At 45.2% G+C, this 17,038-nt stretch overlaps 1 protein-coding gene across 1 annotated transcript in view; it reads left to right on the top strand.

Annotated features, from left to right (window-relative positions):
- The window catches only part of Slc24a3 (solute carrier family 24 member 3), a 480,001-nt gene that overhangs the window by 337,242 nt on the left and 125,721 nt on the right, over positions 1 to 17,038 (top strand). Inside the window, exons 4-6 of the mRNA XM_051183243.1 lie at positions 10,901 to 10,975; positions 15,691 to 15,775; positions 16,131 to 16,234. Of these exons, the coding sequence (XP_051039200.1) occupies positions 10,901 to 10,975; positions 15,691 to 15,775; positions 16,131 to 16,234 (264 nt within the window). The remainder of the gene's footprint in view (positions 1 to 10,900; positions 10,976 to 15,690; positions 15,776 to 16,130; positions 16,235 to 17,038) is intronic.

Raw genomic sequence — 17,038 nt, 5'->3', positions numbered from 1 at the left:
ACTTCCCTGTGCCTCACTTCCCAATCATGAGCCTGGAGGATACCCAGTGCCCCTTTCTACAAGTTGTGAAAGAATATGGCTGACACACACAGAGCATCCTGCAAACCCAGGTTACCATATGCATCATCCCAGCCCTACCCACCTGCTCCTAGACCTTCGTTCAGCTGATGTCCAACAGGGTCAGTAGGAGAAGTAAGTGGACACAAGAGACAATAGTTACTGTGAATGGACAGCATGAAAAAGTCAAGTGGAGTAAAAAGAGCAGAGAAAGAAGGTAGCAAAAGACTATGGAGACACTTGGCAGGTTCTTCCTCTACTGAACTATCTCCCCAGAGAGAACAAATCTCTCATCTCCAGGCTCTGCAACACATGACTTGTGATGCTCTGACACTGAACAGACACAGATCTACTGGGGATCTTGTTATTTGCTTGTTCGTCCATTCATTTATTGCACTATATTTATTCATTCATTTATTGTAGTGCTTGAGATTCAAACCAGAGCCTCGTGCATGTCAAGCATGATCTCTATCCTTAAGATGTCCCAGCTGAGCATCCCTCAGGAGAGCAGGCTCTGCACTTTGCCTGGTCAGCGCAATAGAGCTGACCCTATTAGCAGAGGTGTGGGTGAGCCAGCCCTGAAGTTGTAATGCTTGGGAGAACTGTTCTCACTACTTGTCTGTCATGTGGCGGTGTAGATGGGTGAGAGATGTAACCCCTTAACCCTGGCCCCTTATGGCTCAAGACAGACTAGCAAGCTGACCCTCCCCCTAACCAGTTGCAGCCCTCAGGAAAGTAGACGCTGCTCCTTGCCTGGCAGTACAGTAGAGCTGATGCTGTTGGTGGAGGTGTGAGCAAACCAGCCTTGAAGTTGTGAGCATGGGAGAGCTGTCCCCATTACTCATCTGTCATGTGGCAGCACGGGCAGGGAAAAGATGCCCTCATCAATGCCTGAGGCAGATGGGAGAGCTGGCCCTGAGGTCATAAGAGCAGGAGAACTGCCCCTGTCTCTCATCAGCTGCAGCTGGTAGGAGCACTCAGAACAGTGGCCCCTACCCCTCACCTGAACAACACAGCAGATCTGGTCCTTAAGGTGTGGGAGAACTGACCCAGAGGATGTGAAAGGAGAACTGGCCCCATCTCTTGGTCATCACTGCAAGGGTTGAAGAAGCCTGGGCAGCGATGGAGAGCTCACCCTGCTGGTGAAGACAGGGAAGAGCTGGCGGGCTGACCAACTTGGCAACTTCCCAGGCACAGAACCAGGGTTTTCTATTGGGCCTCCCTAACATCCACCTCATCCCTGACCTGGATGGAGTGCAAGGATGGGAAGCGAAGGTGGGAAGTCCAATGGACCCAGGGCTGCAGGATCTCCACAACACAGGACAGCAATAGGATGTCTAGGAAAGAGTCCCAGTGAGATTCCCGCATTGATGATGGTAAGCGAGACCAGGAGCCTTAAACCAGACCCATTATTCTTTATGATGAATGCCTGCATATGAAAATGTACGGATAAAGGGTTTTACTGCGTGACTCACTGTGTCACACTACAGCTTCCATGGTGAGATTTCTCCCCCAACCCCTTTTTCACTTTTTTCTCTTAAATTTTATTTTATTCTGGGAGAGGGAGATGAGTGGGATCAAGACGCATGATGTGAAAGATACAAAGAATAAATTAAATAAAGAATAAATAAATAAATATATCCCAGGTGAAACCTAGAACATCTAAGCATAGTGAAGTTCCTTTAAAGTAAAATAGTCACAGAATTCATGTTAATGGAGCAAGTGTCTTAACATGCAATCTTTTCCATTGGAATCCAAATCCTTTTTTAATCTTACAGGTCTTTTACTTAAATATTTTGGATGAATTTCTGTATGTGCGGATATGTGTGTCTCTGTGTCTGTATGTGCTTCTTATGCTTTTTCTTTAAGTTTTTCTTGTTTTGTTCTGTCCTTTGGTTGATTTGTTTGTTTAGTTGCATGTTTGTTTTCTAATGAGAGAGAAAAAGGGTGTGGATTTGTGGATGTGGGGAGAATCTGGAGAAATTTCAGGGAGGATTATAATCAAATATGAAAAAATTACTTTAATAAAAATTAAAATTACTATAAAAAGAAGATGAGAAGAATAATCATCATCACCCAAGGCCCCGAATGGCTTTAAAGACCTCCCCAATGCCAGCTGACTATTGACCATGGGTGACATTCAGAATGGTCCTCCTCTAGACTTTAGGAAGGCCTTGTTTCTCAAAATGGCCCACCTTGATTTCCCCTTGAATTTTATTCCTCCCACATTCTCCCTTACCTCACTTCCCTTTTGCTTTAATTTGGGAAACAACCTTGAGACAAAGATTTGAATATAAATGGTTATTTGTGGTAGGAATTGATGTCACTGGAGACTAGGAAGTGGGTCAAGGAAAGGAAGGGTGCTGTTGAATGGTACAGGAACACACATACAACCCTCTGTACATGAGACACCCCACCCATCTGGGAAGTGAACTGGCCACATAGTTACCCTACCCAGAACATGAGGGAGCTAGGCATGGATATACCAGTTCCCATAAGTTATTGCTTGAGGTCTGCACAAAGGGTTAATTACCCAGCATTTCTTTTCCACACTGGAGCAGGTACTGATGATGGGAAATTAGTGGTGTTTTAAATTATGCTTGGAGGATATAATAAGATAAGGGAGAAATACCAGTGTCCACCAGCTGTATTCCCCTTCCCTGCAGAACCCCTTCCCTGGCCCTCCTGTTTGGAACTTGCATCTATTTTGTGAGGCTAAGTAGCTCTCTCTGTGGTCAGTAGACTCCCTGAGTCAGTAGTGGATACAGGATTGGCTCTACTGTAGTTTCATGGGGCCAAGAGGCACAAAGCTTTTCATGGGAAAATGGTTTCATTTCTTTCTTTATTTATTTTATGTATGGACATGGGCACATGGATGTGTTTACATACGTATGCAGGCGTGCATATGTGTGTGTGCACAAACATGTGGAAGTCAGGGGTCAATGTCAGATAACTTATCGCAGCCTTCTCCACCCTATTTTTCACCGAACCCAGAGCTCACTGATTCTGCTAGGCTGGTGGGCTCTACCTGTCCCCACTCCCACACAGACTGACCCCAATGCTAGGATTGCAGGCATGCGCTGCCATGAACAACCATTAGATACTTGCTGGAGATCTGAACTCAGGTCCTGTGTTTGCACAGCTGGCACTCTACTGAATGAGACATCTCCCCAGCCCCAAAAAAATGCTTTTAAAAGAAATCGCTTTCCTTTTCAAATCCAAATCCTATGAGCGCTTAAAATGGGAAAAGGAGGAATCCACATTTTTATTAGTGAACCACAGTTCCTGGGAGGTTTAGAGCAATTTCTAGCCAGACAAGAGCTCGGCAGACCCGCCCTATGAAGTGTTCCCTAGTTCTTCATTCATGGAATCGAGAGACAGAGACAGGAGGGCAGATGATGTAGTAAAAGGAAATTATCTGTGAAATCTGCTGACTGTAGATGCCGCATAAAACAGCAGGGTGAAAGTCACGCTGCTCAAATACATTCTCCCCACGATTCAGAAATGCGTATGGATATCAACATTTCAGCTCCGGCCTGTTCACCCCCATTAAGTCACAATCCACAAACATCTCTTGTTATGTAGGGCATTTTTTAAAGTTTAACCACTATAGCCAAAGTTCTTCAAGAATTTTGTTGTTGCTGTTGCTGCTGTTTGCGGGGTTTGTGTGTATATATGTGTGTAGAGGGGTGGTGGGTGTGTTTGTGAGTGAATATATGGGCATGTGCATGTTCACACTATATACAGACTCACACACAGTGGCCTACTCTGTCACTGTCTGCATTATTCCCTTGAACTGCATTTTGTACTGATCCCGCTGACCGATGGCAGTCAGCAAGTGCCCTCACCACCATGGTTCTCCTGACTTGCTTCTACCCACACCCCCGTATCCACCCCTACCCCCCACGCATGACTTACAAGCACATGACACACCTGACTTTTTGTGTGAGATCTGGGATTCAAACCTAGTTCCTCATGCTTGTAAGACAAATGCTCTTACCTACTGAGCTGTGTCTCTAACCTCCAGTTCTCTGATTCTTTTAGTCCCACTCAAATTGGAAATCATCTGATGAGACAGTACTTATCCTTAGAGTTTTCATCTCAAGAGTCACCTCTGCTGTGGGGGCTCCTCAAGCCTCTTTCACATCCCCTGCTTGGCAGAGCATCTGTTCCCCATGTAAGTCAGAGAGAAATATGGCTGCAGTGATGGAAACTTCAACTGATGGGGACTAAAACAAAGAGGGTTCCATCTCTCATATAATAAGTACAAAGGGAGAGAGTTTCGGGCATTAGTTCCGGTGTCCACTGGTACCCTTTTGGCTTGGCCACCCTTATCATGTTGGAATATATCATTGAGCTTATTGACACAGTTATACAATGGCTGCCGCCATTAAAATTGAAAGCAAGAAAAAAAAGGGGGGTGATTTGAATTGGATCTATGCCTTATTCACTTTGACTAAAGTAGTATCATTTAGCCATGGCAAGTTCTAGGGACACTGGAAAACCTAAAGATATTAATCGGCACAACATTGGTGTCATATTTGTGAGACAAAAACATGAATGGCCCATGAGTGGGCAACCAACAGTGTTACGAACTCAACCCTATGATCCTCCCAGCTTGAGTTTAGGGGACCCACTAATCTTCTGCTCTCCAAACTGGACCTCAAACTTCTTAGAGCTCCTACCTGCCAGGCCATATGGCTTTGAGTTGGTGACCCCATAAAATACTGTTAAATTAATAAACTCTGTAAAGCCTAAGGTTTGACATGCTTTGCACAAATTCATTTTTGGAAGTCTCTGAGTAGTATATTCTTTAAGTATATGAATATTATCTCAGTGGAAAGGAAGGACTGTGGTCTTTGCTGCCCCTGGAAGTTCTTCTTGGTCATTTTGTCACTTAGGAAACTCGAAAGTCTGCCTTTCTGGGGAATCAGTCATGATTTTGTGTTCACTGTGATTATCTTAAATGTCCTCAGTTGATTTGTTGAACTTGGGTTGGGTTTGGCCAGTTGTAACTGGTCTGTACTGGAGAGTCATCTGACAGGCTTGGCAAAAACAAGTAGAGTGAAGGACACTACTGTTGCGTGTGTCTTTTCCTCCAGAGGGCTGGCTGGCTCCATTGCAGCAGTAATAGTGGTATATAAGATGTGTCACCCAGGCACTGTTGACCATTTTTCCCAAAAACAACCTTGTAAGCCACCTACATGGCACACTGATTGGTATCACATTGGAGGCTACACAGGGTAAGAAGAATAACTTGAATTGATGCAATGTGGAAGTGTCATGTCTGAAAGTTGATTTCGTCATCTCTCTGTGTATCTTCTCAGGCTCCAGACATTTCTTTTGCTAGATCTCAGATGTGACATCAGCTGTGCTAGAATACATTCATTTCATAGAAGACATTCTGTGCCAGTCTAGCCTGGAACATGGCAGATACAAATTCACGATGGATATGGCTGCCATTGAGGAAAAGGGATGCTAGAAATATTAGCAAAACTCATTCATACTCCCAGACTGTGTGTGATCAATGCCAACATACAGATTCCCACTCTGACATCTCTCCCAAACTCCAAGGAAGAGAAGACCCTGTGATCTTCAGACTCAAGCTAAAGCTCTAGAGATGAATGTACCCTTCACTAGACACACCCATTATCTCTGCCCCAGACCTCACATTGGCTTGTTCAGATTTCAGACATGTCTTGTATTTTACAGCAAACCTTATAAAATAAATAGCACTAAAAAGTGTCAGCAACTCTGACAGGCAGCCCCAGATTAGATGGCTGGGACTCATGTTTCTCTCTCTGCAAGGTTGGGTAGACAGAAAAATAGAAAGTGAGTTGGAAATCAGAAGAAGGGTCAGAGGCTGCATGGGTGAGAACTGGCCTGTATAGAGAGAGCTGGGCTCAGAGGAGGGTGGAGAGGGTCCTGAGTTTCAATATAAGCCTTGTTATTTGCTTATTGCATCTCTCTGCATTGTCTAAGTACCAGAAGAACTAAGGGAAATAGTTCTGTAAAAGACCTGGGGTGGGATCTCACACAGTGGCAAATGTTATCCTCCTATTCGATGATATCCTCTGTCCTTTGGAAAGTTAGACCTGGGCAAATGAATCTAAAAGTCCTTTAGTCTTGTGCCAGTTGCATAGACAGCCCCATAGATGCTGCACTTCCTGTAAGAGTTCTGCACCTTATATCTAGTCTTTGAGCCTTTGTTTGGATCCTTTGTTCTTTTAGATTGTGCATTTTGTTTATTTTCCTGGTGGGAACCTGTTTTTCTGTGAGCCTAATGGGAGAGATGTGCAGGGGATTATAAGCACAGAAGCAATCACACACATACAGAGAGAGAGAGAGAGAGGCCAGAAAGTGCCCTAGAATAGGCAAGGCGCCTCCACACATCTATCTCCTGGGCCTCATAGCATCCTCTGATGTGCTTTGTCATAGGGTGATTGGCAGTGGGTATCCCCGCCTCGCCTCACACTATCTTGGGAACCAAAATCAATGTGGCTTGCCATAGCCATCACCCTCAAAAGCACCAAGAGCTTGGCAGATCTGTTCATTTCGAGTCCCAGCCCAAGCATCAGTGTTACAATATTGGATGGAGGTTCTTGCCTTGAAACGAGATCAATACTTACTATGGGAACATGCCCGTACTGAGAGGGTGCATGGACTTCTAAGCAGCGGCAGCTGCTCCAATGAGCTGTGTCAGTGACAGACAGCTTATTTAGGTCTTGGTTAATCCACAGATGTGTTGTTCTGTATTACAATTACTTAATTTGGATGTCCTTTCAAGGACAGTGTTAAAACCTGCATGTCATTGGATTAGCCAAGTCACACAGCAAAAGGAAGTTTGAGTCTGTTACAGTTTGGGGATGTATTTTTGGCACATCCAGGGTGCTGTAAAATACAGCATTAATTTTTTTGTTTGACATATTCAAAAATGCCATGGGCAAATGATTTTGTTTAGATTATAAATATATCAAGCAATAAAAAAGTATTTTAGAGACTTCTCTGGCTTCTCAGAGGTTAGCAAAAGATGTTAAAAAAAATACCTCTAAAATTTCCTACCACCTACACAAATCACAGAAGAAATGCAAATTTAGGGAGGAAGGGGGAAAATATAGCTAATGGCTATAAAATACAGATAGATTGATTCCGATATAGAAACATGGCTATTACTTTGAGAGCATGACCAACTCGTATCCAAATGTACTTATGTATGAGAGTTGATCCACACATACACCTAAAGAATTCAACAAGAGACTGTAATTTTTTTAACATTTTCATGTAACAGAGGAGTATAGATGCATTTTCTTATCATTAAATGTACAGTCACACAATCTCTTTTGACAGCATTGCACCGAATCATGAGTCATAGTTGATCCAACCATCCCTGTGGTGTATTTTGGTAGGTTTTGATAATTTAGCATAGTCTGCAGCTTAGGACACATTATCTTTGTGCTTTTGTGTAACATGTCCACAGAATAGAGTGTTACATTGTACTTGAGAATCTCCCTGTCCTGTGGGAGAGAACAAACACATACACATGGAAAGAAATCAAATGCATACAATGGGACGCAGGGGACTAAATTAGTGCACTGGCCAAGAGTCAAAAGCCTGAGATCATTTTATAGCTAGGACTGCCCCCAGGAAAGAAAACTGTAAGCCACAGAAACTCCACTAACAGGCTAAGTGCAGAAGCCAAAGCTTGGTTCATGAAATTGAAACTTTCACTTGGTTTCAGACTGAGCTGAGACAAGTGTTTGCAAGTTGTTATGTGTGCGTGCATGTGAGTGAGTGGTGTGTGTGTGTGTGTGTGTGTGTGTGTGTGTGTGTGTGTGTGTGTGTGTTCATATGTACCTGGTGCTTCTCAGCTTCTCAATGTGGTAGCACCATTATCAGACTCTCTTCGATATGACTGCTACCTCTGGCAGCCTCAGGCTGGAGGGATTTTTATACTCTCTGCTAATCATTAATTCCTGCCTGACCCTTTAAACAGTCCTTCCCCCCACCTATCACTTTGTGACAAGAAATGGCATGATCTGGTAGCTGGCTTGGGTTTTATGCTTGTGCCCTATGTGACTGGAGGCCCATGCTGTGAAGTAGTAATTAATAGGAAAAAAATGATAGAAGACAGTCATGAATCAACTAGTGAAAATGCTGGAAATTGAGCAGACACTGATCAATACTTTAGGCTACACATACTGGAAAACTGTAAACCGAGTGGCACCAGCAATGCTGCTGGTGTGTTATGAAGTCCGGAGGTATAGTGGGCTCTGCTGCCGTATGATCCATGGCTCCATGGTGGCATTGAGGACTCTGCTGCCTCCCAACACAGAAGAACCCCATTCCTCAGGAAAATGGGAATTAGTTTACCACAGGACCCGCCAATCCCCCTCTTGGGCATATACCCAAATGATCCACATCCATGCAACAAAGACATCTGTTCAACTATGTTCATAGCAGCACTATTTGTAATAGCAAGAACCTGGAAGCAACCTAGATGCCCCTCAATTGAAGAATGGATAATGAAGATGTGGCACATCTACACAATGGAATACTACTCTGCAGAAAAAAAAATATGGTATCTTGAAATTCGCAGGCAAGTGGATGGCACTTGAAGAAACCATCCTGAATGATGTAACCCAGTCACAAAAAGAGGAACACAGTATGTACTCACTCATATATGGATTTTAGAACTAGATCAAATGATCACCAGCCTATAATTCACACCACCAGAGGAACTAGGATACAAGGTGTCTTCTAAGAGATTCATATAAGGTCCCTCACAGAACCGGGAAGGGACAAGTCCCCCAGAGCTCAGGGGAAGTGGGGGGGGCAGTGAATGCAGAGAGAAGTAGGAGAAAGCGAGGGGGAGGAAAGGAAAACGACTAGGAAGATTGAGTCCGGGTAGGAATAGAAGACAGGGGAAAGAGAGAGAGAGAGAGAGAGAGAGAGAGAGAGAGAGAGAGAGAGAGAGAGAACATAACAGAGGGAGCCAATATTGGTTTGAAGAGAAAATTGAAACCAAAGAAAGGTCTAGAGAACTACAAGACTGCTGCCTACTAACAGTTTGAGCTTATGGAAAGGCTACCATAAATGCCCTTCCCGGATAGTGAGATCAACAACTAACTTATCCATGGAGCCCTCATCCAATAACCTGTTGGAAACAGGAACAAACATCCATACCTAAACACTGAGTCGAACTAGAACCCAGATGCAGATGGAGAGGACAAGACCAGGCTACAGAAACACATAGAGAGAGCTGACCTGAACAAGGAGGAGATATTGGGCTCCCAGACTGATAGCTGGGAATCCAGCATGGGACTCACTCAGGCACCCCTGAATATGGGTCTCAGCCAGAAGGACTGAGCAGTCTAAGGCACCTCAGACAGTGGAGCCAGGATGTATCCCTGGTGCACAAAAGGACTTTGCGAACATATCCCCCATGGAGGGATAACTGCCTTAATCTAGAGACAGGAGAGAAGCCCTAGTCCCTACTTCACAGGACCTGTTAGATCTACATGACCCCAACTGGATGGCATTCCCCTACTTATGGAATTGGGGTGGGGGTATTGGAGGGGAGGGTGGTTAGGGTGCATGTGAGAGGGCAGAGAGGGTAAAAGGGAGGGAGCGAAGGAGGGAAGGAGAGGGAACTGGGATCGACATGTAAAATAATAAATTAAATAAAATAAAGAATTGGATGTTTCTATTATCCCCATATATTCCTTGCTGCTGCAAAAAAGCTATAAAGATAGGACTATAAGAGAAAATGCAACCATACCTTCCTTTTTATTTTTTATATCATGTTATCCTAAAATGAATATAGACTTGTTTGAAATAAAGTACTGTTACAAGTGTTAGGAGTATGTCTCCCCCTGACATCCTGGACCCAGAGCCCCACCAGCCCCCCCCCAAAAAAAGAACCCCATACTTGCTATGCACTGCTATCACAGAGGGTGAGAAATGAGCCTCTTTGGAAAGTTGGTTAACTCTTTCCTTTCACATGCATACCTCTAAACCAATAGCAATCTTTACTAGGAGCACTACACACTGATTGGCCAATTGGTAATCCTGAAGAAGGGGTGAGACTCCTACCTGAGCCACTGTGAATATGTGAAGATGCTGGGGTTCCCCTGAAGAAGCCAGGGATGTGTGTCAGGTGGTCGTTCAACACTGGAATCCAAACAAATGGTCATGGCTTTAAGATGGTATCTCTGGCTGGAAGGCAAAATTCTAGGGATGCCTTAAGGATAGTGAACCACAATGTGGAAGCAAGTTTGCACAGGGACCGGGTAGTATAGAAGCTCACTGGAATATGATCAGCTACTCATGCTTCCTGTCCAGCCTTGGGGTAACTTCTGAGGATGTAATTACAAGAGGAAGTTCATGACCTCAAGAACTTCTGGTGGTGGAAGCTGGCAACAGACTAACAGAGTTAACCTATACCCTACCCACAAAAGTCACGATGAGAGGGTGTAGAGCAAAAGGTGGGCAGAGTCAGGGTGACATTTGAAAGCATGGTTGAGAGAGACAATGGCATATATGAAGGGAACAGTGAGCAGTACTCTGGGTAGAAGAAGCTACAAGTACAAAGGCTCTAAAGCTGGCGCCACTATCTTCTTGGAGTTTTAGAAGGGGGTCAAGAGACAATTAGTGGGTAAAGAGGTCAAAGTCGAAGCTAAAGCCAGGCCACGGGTCTTTCGGGAATCGCAGAGACCTTGTACTTACCCTGAATAAGAAGTAAAATTTATGATAATAGGAGATATTAGTTGGAGGAAACAATGACCCAGCACTTTCCTCTTGGCTCTGCCTGACTCTTAATTCTTTCTCCTTTCCTTTCCTCCAGGCCATGTACATGTTCTATGCTCTCGCCATCGTGTGTGATGACTTCTTCGTTCCATCCTTGGAGAAGATCTGTGAGGTATGTGGGAGCACATCCCCAGTGTGCCTGAGAGGGGCCTGGGATGGGGACTCTGTCCTGCCATTGTCTAGCCTCTTCTCTGAGGTGCTCTGGGAGTCTCACATGTAAACACCTACAGGTCTGAGAGAGAAGGACAGTGTTTGTTCACTCTGCTTGACTGACTGACATTTTGTAAACCCCCCCCCCAGGTTTGGGGCTGGTCAGACTTTAACCCACAATGCATCTGTCCTTACTGCTACTGCCCTCAGGGTATCTGTGGGGATACTTCCAGAATGTCCTGCAGCATCATGATTTGTGGCTGCTCCAGCAGGTAAAATGTGAAGTGAGGTGTAGTGTTTGTGAACAACGGGCACATATCCTCTTGTGTACTTTACTACACTAATGTAAGTCCTGTGGAGACAGATGTGGCACTGTGTTGTTTAGGGGATAATGACAAGACAAAATCTGCGTGTTCCTTGCAGATGCAAATAGTTTGCTTTTTTTTTTTTTTTTTTTTAATAATTCTGGTCCCCTGTGTATTAAACCTGTAGGCATGAAGGGTTAGGCTTTGTGTTCTGCCTCTTTCCCTCCCCCCTTTTTTTTTCAATTCTGCTGCTTCTTGCTCCCTAGCCTTCCCTCCACCTTCCTTTCCTTCTTTTCTTCCCCCTGGGGTCCGGTTAGGGTAAGACCCTACCATCACTACATGCTTCCCTCATGCTTAACTCTCTGTTTACACTCTGGGTGGAGGCCCGGCAGGCTCTTGGGCAAGAGAGTTGGGCACCAAGTACTGTACATTATTCACATTATCACAGCCACTGCCAGGCTGAAGGGCAAGTTCAAAAACAAATATTCAAAGGTCAATAAAATGGCTCAATAGGTAAAAAAGCACTTGCCACCAAACCAGACAAACTGAGTTCAACCCTCGGGTCTCACATGGTGGAAGGAGAAAACAGACTCCAACAAGTTGCCTCTGGCCTCCACATGTGAATGTAGGAATGTGTGCAGACATACACAAATGCACACAAGTGTACATTACACACACACACACACACACACACACACACACACACACTATCCATGGAGGATTGGTTCCAAATCCTTGGCTGTTCATCTCCCTTCCTAAAGTAGTGGGGGAAGTGTAAAGTTTAAACCACCTCTAGCCTATGCCTAGTGTAATGTCAGTGTTATGTAAATATCGGTCAAAGAATACTTTTCAGAGAGAAATGATGAAGAAAAAGGCTTATGTTGTTTTTTCGCCCTGAGTATGTTCCATCTGAGATTAGTTGACTTGGTAACTAAGGATACAGAGGAACCACTTACCACCACTTGGTACTTTATCCTTATACAAAGCAAAATTGTTCTGCCTCTCTCCATGTTTGCTGTTAACATCAGAGGTATTTACCATATCAGCTTGTTAAAGTTAAGAAGAGAATGTTTAATGGAATAAAGATGCTACTTTTACTGGGTCATCAGGGTGCAGGAAACAGGCTGTGTTGCTAAGTCAGTGTGGTGTGACTGTGCCCATCCTCTAACCATATCTAAGACTCCACCAGGTGACCACAGTCAGCTTCTCTCTAGGAATCTAGAAATCGAGGCTCAGAGACGTAGTACCCTGCCCCAAGTCACACAGCTGTTCAGAGTAGAGTTATGATCTGAGCCCAGGGTCTGAGCTCATGGGCACGCCTGTTGCAATTATGCAACAGTTTATATCAGGATTAATCAGAACTGGCTCTACCTCGAAGATCCACAGCTATCTGTGGAGAAGGAATGCAGATGAGGAGCCTTGCTTCTCAGATGCTCCCTGTTCCCAACCAAGGCCAGTTTTAAAAGCAAAATAAGTTACAAGAAAGCATGCTGTGCCACATGCCTGCCTCTGTGAGTACAACTCCATGTACTTAAAGCCATTCTAGTTGCTGAGCAAATGGCATGTCTACAGACATGGATAGGATGAGAACAGAGTTTGTATCTCTTTGAAGATCCCATGTTTATGTCTCTAAGAGCTTGTGCTCAACTCTCCCTGGTGTTCCATTTTCACCGGATGGGGGAGCCACGATTCAGTACCCACCCGCTGTGGCCTGGTAGGGCTTCCTAGTCTGGGACTTGCCATACCACCTTTGCTCTTCCTAATCTCTTTATAGAGAGGTGATGCTGTGTGCTTGGTGCTTGCTCTCAGACTAACTCTGGTGCTAAGCAGAGATGCTCAAAAGGGATGTTGTTTGGACTTTGGTGGAAAATGATTCTAGAAAAAAAATCCACATTACTCAATAAATCATAGCTGAGGCCAGGGGGTGGGGGTGGTTCAAGTTCAAGCCAGAGAAAATGTTGGGCAGCGAAGAGAAGAGTGGCAATATGATAAGCCAGCATGCCAGCACCAGGTCAGATAAGTCACTCAATCTCAGATAGCCACGGGGTTACATATGGGACATACAAAGGTGTTAGAATGTTGAGAAGTCCTTTGTCTTCAAAGACAAAGACAGCCTCAGGCTCTGCTACACTGAAGCAAAGAGGGAGAGAGGTATTTTAAGGGCTCAGCAAGGGGAGCAACCTATCATTCCCGGGGATCAGGAGGTAGCAGCCTTGGGTTGGCCAGAGCATGTGCATAAATGGTTGTTGGGTGTCCAGAGTGGGAAGGCTGTAGGGCCATGTGTTGCAAAAGCAGTAGTGGGGCTTCCTGGGCTGTGGAAAAGGGTGACAGACCCTGCTTCAAGGACTGAAAACACTCAACTAGGCACTGCTCAAGCCAGGCTATGTGCTCTGGCCATCCACGAGCTTGTAGAGCACTGATAAAATGAAGCACTCCACCTTCTATATGCAGGTTCTACATCTGAGCATTCAACCTTGGACCAAACAGTTCTTTTTAAGTTGCATCAGCATGGGACAGATAGACTTCCTTGTCATTATGCCCTGGATAATATGGATAATACAGTATAGTATTTTATGTGGCATTTACATTGTGTTAGAGACTATAAGCAATCTAGAGATGATTTACAGTATATGGGAAAATGTATATAAGTCAAATGCAAACATTGCACTATTTAATATGAAACTTGAACAATGCTTGGGTTTGGGTGTCTGGGTTCTGCAGGGAAGGAGGCATCCCTGGAACTAATTCCCACTGATTTCAAGTGCTGACTATATTCACAGAGGGTTGCATGAACCCGGTGGGGACTTGGTACAGAGAAAAGGGGGCAAGTGATGGATGCTGCCATGGTACCAGGGCAGGGCCATGTAGAGGGAAGGACCAAAGGAGCTGTGACTGGAGGAAGGGTCTTATTGACAAAGCATTTCAGGAAAAGATAGAGTATGCCCGAGATACTGAACCTAAATGGGAACAACAGGACCTGTTGTTCATGGGGAGCCCAGGGTGTCCAGCTGTGAGGGGATGCAGGAATTATTCTTCACTCAGGATGATTATCCCTGCCCTCCTTACTTACAGCAGAAGCAAGAGGGCTTCGTGACTATTGATTCTAAGGATTCAGTGAGGTATTGCCAGGTCTGAGTGAATTAGGCATGAAGGAGAGAAGAAAGGAAGGAGATCTGGAAGCAAGAGAGAAACTGGATGTAAGGCCAAGCTTCATAAGCAACAACGAAAACCAGCCAGTGGAGCTCGGGAACTAAGCGCAGCAACTCAGGGCTTTCTTGAGAGCTTCCTGGACTCCTGGTACCAACATCAAGTTGGCTTCTGGCCATCCCCATCCATTGAGACTTAAGTGCCTGGGGCTTCCCCCACCAGCCATAGCTTTTAGTGTTGAAGTACCATCTCAGGGTCTCCTCAATACCCAAGTGAACCTTTTAATTGTGAGAGACAAGGAACCCAGGATCCCAAAGAGAATGCCTCTTTCAGAGGCTCCTCCAAGACCATACTGCCTCTCTGTGGCCAAGTGTGGAAGTGCAGCCACTGGTGCTACTGAGAACAAGAGAGGGTGGCATTGGAAACCCAAGTCTCTGCCCTGACACCAGAAGGGAACTGGGTGCTTACCAAAAGCCAGCAGCTTACTTTCTGAGTCATGGTGGAATGCCAGAAAGTTACACCAACCAACCACCAAGGTGTATTTGTCTTGTATACCTGAAAGTCACCTTCTGGCTTAATAAACACACAGATTGACTTGAAGAATGAGTGTCTGGGGCCTCGTCATTTCCACTCAGTCTTGAGTCTTCTCTCCTGCTGGGCCACCCAGAGTTCAGAGGCCAAGGCTTGGGATTGTGCTTCAGGAGGGTTACTCCAGAGGCATGTGTACAGGCTTGAAAACGGGAAGCTGTGAGCTCAAGGTAGTCGGAAGCTCTGAGGCAGCCGTGATCTTTGCACAGGGCTCTAGATTGTCTACGTCTGTTCTAAAATCAGAGTATCTGCCGACACCTAGGAAGCTGAGCAGAGCTGTGGTTAGAAAGGATATGACTACCCACCACTCCACAGTGTGCTCACCTCCCCACTCCACCCTCCTGGTCATTAGCACAACAGCCCCTGGGTGCATTTGGGTTGTGGACCCCTAAATCTTCTGCAGAGCCTTTGGCTAATGAAGTCTTATAATCTGCTGATCCTGCAAGTGAAGGTGGTAAGCAGATCACAGAAACAGCCAAGCTCTGAATGGAGGACAATAAGAGGGACTGAACCCAGCCCCTGGCTCCCCCTAAGTCCTAGTGCTGCCTTTCCCAAGGCTTACGACCTGGGGAGCCACAGTCACGCGAATTCCCAGGTAAAATCTCAACTCACTTGTCTTGTTCTTGTTTCCACACAGCGTCTCCACCTCAGTGAAGATGTGGCAGGAGCCACATTCATGGCAGCAGGCAGCTCAGCCCCAGAGCTGTTCACATCGGTCATAGGTAGGTGACGTTAGAAGGATATCCCAACCCTTTTATATGTGAGAGACAAGGGCTCTTGGGAAGAAGGCCCTCAAATTTGGATTGTCTGCCATTAACAACAAAGTTCACAGACCCCAAGCAGAGCCTCCCACTTTTCTGTGGTCATTCAATACGTTCACTGTGTGTTAACTTGTCCTAGATCCAGCCCCAGTGCTCCTAAGGGAAAAGTCTCACATCTGGGTTCAAAAGCTCCTCCCAGTGGTTAGCTATTTCCTGTGGATCCTGAACATAGTCTAGAACTAGGAAATGTCCTTCAGGTTCTCCATGGGATGCAGCTGGACCACTACATCCAGACTGGTTTTGATCTGTGTTTCAGGAGTCTTCATCACCAAGGGTGATGTGGGAGTCGGTACCATAGTGGGCTCTGCTGTGTTCAACATCCTGTGTATCATTGGTGTCTGCGGGCTCTTTGCAGGGCAGGTAAGGCTGACAACTTCTATGTGATTGTTGCACATGACATGTGGAGAAACTTGAAATGTGGAGCTGAGGCAGGAGATTTTCATGTTGGGATTCACCCACATTGGAGCCTTGGGCAGTGTGATTGAAGGTTTCCATCAAATACCCGAAGCCACTGTTATTTGGTTTCCAGACTGATAGGAAATACACTTTCCAGCTTCACATGGGAAATTAACCAGTCTGACAATGTTAACTGTGAACTTGGAAATGTGACGCCCACCCCCGTTTTGAGAGCTACTGATGTGCACTAGAATGAGCTAAAATAATTTCCAATGTGATGGTTGCCTCAGAGGAAATAAGATAAAAGGGAGAAGAATAGAGACAAGATTTTTCTGCTTAAAGAATTCTTAGTAGTTGTTCAGGATGTTGCCTTTCTGCCTGCTGCTAGAACCTTTGTAGTCTAAGGGGCCTTGTAGTCCTGAGTTAATCTAAGGAGACTATTCCAGTGCTAGGGGTATGGGGGCACTGTCCTTCATGAATGTTGGTGTCTCTTGTACAGTTTCAGGAATTTGTTCAGCAGTCAAGAGTGTGAGGGCAGCCACAGTCAAAGCCTAAAGGTTCACAGGGCACACAGCCTGTCTGTAACTAACTCTCATACCCTAGTTTCCTCAGAAAATGGCCATCAGAAATGAGATCCTCAGTTCTCTGCCTAAACAGGCAAGACTCAGCATCTCCTAGAGAAACCCAGTTCTAATATTCCAGAGGTGGCCACTTATAATATTGAGGGACGTAGTAATCCACTCCACATGGTCATAAACCTCAGTGTGG

Source organism: Phodopus roborovskii, unplaced genomic scaffold (genome assembly GCF_943737965.1).
Source record: "Phodopus roborovskii unplaced genomic scaffold, PHOROB, whole genome shotgun sequence".
NCBI lineage: Eukaryota > Metazoa > Chordata > Mammalia > Rodentia > Cricetidae > Phodopus > Phodopus roborovskii.
This window is presented reverse-complemented; position numbering and strand designations above follow the sequence as displayed.